Below are 5,714 nucleotides of genomic sequence, written 5' to 3'. Positions count from 1 at the left end.
TATATATATTGTTGCTTTTTTAAAATGTATGCACGTGGTGAAATGCTCGGAGAAGGCTGCAGAGCTTTAACTTCGCCACGTAAAAGAAGTCATAAATAATTAAATAAATAAATAAAACCTCTATCCCACTCCGCTGAATCATCCGTCTTTCTCTCTGTCTTATACACTCACCGAATTAAAATCATTGGTATCTCTTTCTCTGCGTATGTGCAATTTGATACTTGTCTTTCTCTTTGTAAATCATTTAATTAATATCCTTATTGTTCGGTGAAATAAAGTTAGACATTTGACTGACGAAATAAGGATTCATTGTGATCTGAAAAAAATCCTAAGCAATATTAATATGCTGTTCTTTTCTTCAGTCTTGGCACAACCAGCTTGTTAACATTTACTCCATTTTGCAGAAAACAATCCATGTTTGTTTCGTCTGTACATAATTATTTTCAGAAGAATTTAATCCTGAGCACAATAATTAATAGTCTTTTAAAGCAAACAAATTTATTAAGGAATCACAATACTCAGGAATTTCAAACTGCAACATATTTGCCAAAAATTAGTACAAACTAGAAATTCACGTATTATAAAGCATATTAATCGAAATCAATCCAAATTCAAATATACTATATTAATCCAAAAACAACAATAAAAGCTTAGATAAATATAGTAATAAGCTCTACAAAGTAATTAAAATGTTGTTTCATTTTGATATTGTGAAGAAACTATTTGGTTTCTTCCTATCTTAAACAAAGTTAAGTAAACGTCTATTTAATATTGTCACATACTTCATATTCATACATATTGACAGGGTGGAAGATATCTCGGATCTTTCAATGTGAATTACTACACTTCTGCCGTGATATGTTATGATATACGTATTTTAAAAATTTAATAAAATACATATGATTGAAAAACTCATTTTTCTTTCCGCGATTCTCTTCGTATCGCATTGAGATTACTGGCAAAGTGACACAGTGTCAAGCTATGAAGTTTCCAAAATTCTCATAAAATATAAAATTGCTTGTTTTGTATGTCATTCTGAGTCTCATATCAATAACTCGCAGTATTCGTGTGACTCACATAGTGTTACAATCATTAACATGATCATATCGAAAGCAAGAAACATACTATAATGTTTTCAAATAAACGGAAGAGTTACATTCGACTGGAACATATAAACTGGTTTGCTGTAAAGATGTAATAGAAAGTTAAGAAAATAAATACATATTAATGTTATACAAACAAATGAGAGAAACACCGTATATTCAGTTTCGGGAGAAAGACGTGGCAATGAAAAAACGTTAAAAGAAACTATTATTGAATTAATTGCATATTCTCCCATTATCCGGCTTATGGTCTAAGCAATTTCTTAATTCGATACCTTTTTCCACCCTTGTACAAAGATTCAATTATAAATATAATCAAACTCATTAGTAATCCAAAAAATAGTAACAAGAATGCGCCAAATATATCATCAATCCCAAAAGGTTTCCGATTGCCTTCTTCTAGTCTTTTATGTCCGTGGAGAGAAAGAGAAAACAGTACATCATTGTACCATTTTTCAGTTAGACCAGTAAAATAACATCTATTGATAATGTGACTAAACACCTCTACAAATTGTGACCCTCTTTTAAAATAAATACAGGCAGGAAAAACAAAGACCTTTTCTGCGACTATATGCAACAAGGGACGTCGATCCAAATCAGTAAAGGATTGGTTGTACATCAAGTATTCAGAAATGTCTTTACTAGAAAAGTATGCATAGTTCTTTGTTTTGATTATTTTCTCGAATCCCTCAATGACCGTAGATACTGGAACATAATTGTCATATATTGCTTTCAGTACAGGAGATGGAGAATTAAAGTATGGTCTAAGTATATTTAAACTCCCAACCATAATTCCAGATTCCAACATCTCTTGCAAAGTATTAATGGGAGGATATTTCTTGGGAATAGTCATAAAACCAAACAACTTTGCACTATAACCGTTGATGACCACAAATGCTGGGAAAACCCACAATAAGAACAAAATCCTTATGATTGTAATATTTGTAGGTGGTTTGGTTGATATTCCTAACAGAATTGACAGATTATTAAGTAATGTTAAATGCAGCGGCATCATTCTTCGTAAGATCTTTCTTTGCACAATGTTTGTAGTCATAGAGCTAATTATGTAAGCACAAAATATAGATATCCAAAGACTAGGCTTAAATGGGAAATATACATTCATCCACTGAGGGTAGATACCTTGGACAGGAACAGTGAAAATGGCATCAACTGTGTCACTTAAATGCAAACATTCCTCACTCAAGCATCTGTCTGGTCTGCAGTTGTAAATTGTCATATCTACCTCGTATAATCCAGATAATAATTCTTCCCTTACCTGTATTTCTTTGCTTTCTTCATACTCATTTAAACGTATCGTGAAATTCCATTTTTGTGATAAAACTTCAATTAACTTCCCAGTTTTTCCTCCTAAGGTAAATTTATCTTCAGAATCTCTTTCGGATATATAATCAGGTGGAGAGTTTAAAGATGCGATTTGTAAAGGACATTGGTGTAAGTTTCTTGCTTTCGACGGGAAGAAATCTCTATTGCGATTAAGTTTATTAATTTGATACGTCTCCAAGAGAATCTCTTTAACTTGTGAATCACAACTATCGACAAAAGGGAAATACGTGTATATGTTTAGAGAATGAACGTCTTGACCAAAAACGACTAATATGATATTAAATACGCTTTTCACGAAAGTTTCTTTGAACAGTTTACGAATGTCTGGTGAGGTCAAAGTCTGTGATGTTGAAACAGCAATGAGTTTTGCTCGTGGATTCCAGAAAGATAAAACTCTTGAATTATTAATCATGTTATCAAATATGTTAACATCTTTGAATAGAATAATGAAATATACAGCGTCCCTTATATTTCTTAACCCTGCAAATTCGGTAACGAGATAGTTTGGTTGAACACTACTTTGTAGTGTTATTACCGATTGTCCATAGTTTCTTAGCAAAACATCTCCAAAATTGAAATTTTTCTCTTGAAGCACAACTAAAGTATTTGGACGGTAGTCTTTTTCGTTTATAATTGCCAAAACACAATGAGTGAGATCTTTGTCTCGTTCAATGTGCATGTTTTGTTGTTTGAGAATCTCATTCGTGCATACGCTTGTGGTGACAATTACTTGGAAAACCATTGAGAAAATTCTAATCCTCATCGCAAGAAAGAGTCTCAATCTGTAAATAGATAGAAGGAACGTTACTTATTTAGGCTTTATTTTATTGTTTTGAACTTGCTAATTTTAAATCAATATTAATCAGTGATAATCAATGTGCTTTTAATATTCTTATAATAATATTAATAATAACAAACACTGAATTTAAGATCTTTACAGATACGTATGACGTCTACCCAGATAGTATTCGTGGTTTTGTATATCAGGAATATTTTTAGGTGAACTTCGTTTCTAATAGTATAAGTAAGCGTATTGCCACAGTCCATTATTAATATCAGGTCTCAAAATTTTCGAATTCTTGAATTCAAGGTACACGTAATAAATACAAGTTGTTTAAGTGGCAAATTTTCAGTTTTGAATTAAATATAATGAAAATATTAAAATAATAGTCATTTACGTTTGAGTACATTTGTAGTCTTTTTACAACAGGAGAGAGACAGAGAAAGAGAAAAGACATGTTTCCTAAACTCTAAAGCCAATTGTTACGGTTACGTATGGAAGCTTGTGTGGTTTAGGTTCCACGTCCATCCGTTAACTTGTTGGTCCACGTTTCAAAGAAACTCTCTGCTGAAAAGGACCCTAAATTTGAATTCAAGCTAAAATCCCACACTACAATCAGATAAACCAACGCTTTAATATGAACGCCCTACTGCTTCGTACGAATGGATATTAAGGAACTGAGCAATTTTTTAAAAGAGAACCTTAGTAAATATGATTTATTTAAGATAGTATAAAGGAAATTCAGAATTGCCTCTGTACAAAAGTTTGCCTTTCGTATAATAATAAATGGTTAAGCATAGCAAACTGAGTTATGATCTGGCCTTTGGTGCATTCAATTTTGAGTTCGATTCCACCCGGTCGAAGAAATGCAAATGCATTTTCAGGACAGTGGGTTTTCCCTTGTTTTTTCTATTCATCCCAATTGAGTCCCGAGATGGTACCTAAGATAGAGTTTCTAGACCATTTGTTCGTTCCTTTTTCTCCTTCTCTCTTCTCTAGAACAGTATTCACCAGATTTTGCACGGAAATCGGTGCATTGTTACATGTACTTTATGAGTTTCGATTTTTCAGCCACTTTGGCAGTTTGTAGCACTTTAATGTGTAAAGTGTTGTACGTAAATGAAATACCTAATAATCAAATAATGTTTAGATACTTTACCTCTAAAAATCATTGGCACATAGTACACATCAAATGTGATTATTTTTGCACATAGTACAATATATATTGTGTACAGATATTTCTTAGATTGCAGTTTCAAATGTCCTCTAGATGTTTTGAGTATCTGTATTCGCTGCTTAAACTATGCTACGAATAATCCTTATAAATAATGCTTATAAAGAATATGTTGAAACCGTTATCGAGATACGATAAATATAGGCAAAGTTTGCAGCACTTCTTAAATAACTTTTCTCGATGACTTGTTGCAATTACGAGTCCGAAAATTGTTGTCATAATATTATGGAAAGAATATAAATGAAAAATTCCTCTAGAAATTTCCCACAAATATACCATTGTGAGCAGTACATTTATTGTCAGTACCTTTTGTCATATCTTGGATTCACAATTTCCGGTGTGAAGTGTTTACTAAGTAGGAAATTGTGGAATTATTCAGAATCACCCTAACTTCAACATACTTTCTATATGATGGACAGTACTATGAACAGACGGATGGAGTCGCCATGGGATCACCACTTTCACCAGCAGTTGCGAATTTCTTTATGGAATTCTTTGAACAAAAGGCATTAGAACTGACACCTTTCAAGCCGTTATGTTTTCATAGATTCAGAGATGATACGTTTGTCATCTAGCCTCACGGGGAGAAGACACTGCATTTGTTCCTACAATTTCTTAATAAACAACATAGTAACATCAAGTTCACAATGGATATTGAAAAGGACGGATGCTTGCCATTCCTGGACATCCTCATCCGCCGGAAGCCCGATGGTAGTCTCCGCCATAGCGTCTACAGAAAACCTACTCACACTGACCTCTATCTCAGTGGCAACAGTTTTCATCATAAGTCACAGCGAAACACCGTCATCAGCACACTAGCACATAGAGCGAAAGACATCTCAGACGAAGAATCCCTCCCTCATGAACTGGATCATCTCAAAAAGACGCTACTCCAGAATAATTACAAAAAGCGTGATATCAGTTTGGCCCTGAAAAAGATCTTTTCTGAACAGAGGAAATCCAAAGAAGAAACTGAAGAACCATTGAGTATAGCAGTTTTACCATACACTGTTCAACTTTCTGGAAGGATCTCCCGGATTCTGAAAAAACACAACATCAAGACCATACACAAGCCGCCACCAAAAATCAGAAACTTACTTCGCCCGATCAAAGATGACTTGGGCTTAAAGACACCAGGCGTGTATTGTATACCCTGTGAATGCGGAACGGCTTATATAGGACAAACTGGACGCACCATTTCACAACGTTGCAGAGAACATGAAAATTACATTAGATTATTCCATGCAGAAAA

The 5,714-nt window shown here is 33.6% G+C and overlaps 1 protein-coding gene across 1 annotated transcript; it reads right to left on the bottom strand.

The window, feature by feature from the left end:
• Positions 1–1,347: 1,347 nt before the first annotated feature.
• Positions 1,348–3,189, bottom strand: LOC145670195 (uncharacterized). The gene has a single exon (XM_081738573.1). It carries the CDS (start codon positions 3,187–3,189, stop codon positions 1,348–1,350), a length of 1,842 nt encoding a protein of 613 aa, XP_081594699.1.
• Positions 3,190–5,714: the final 2,525 nt, after the last annotated feature.

The sequence above is a fragment of the Thermobia domestica genome, chromosome 14 (assembly GCF_964235325.1).
Source record: "Thermobia domestica chromosome 14, izTheDome1.hap1.1, whole genome shotgun sequence".
In the NCBI taxonomy this organism is placed as follows: Eukaryota; Metazoa; Arthropoda; class Insecta; order Zygentoma; family Lepismatidae; genus Thermobia; species Thermobia domestica.
The sequence above is the reverse complement of the archived record's forward strand: the minus strand, read 5'-3'. Positions and strand labels throughout refer to the sequence as shown.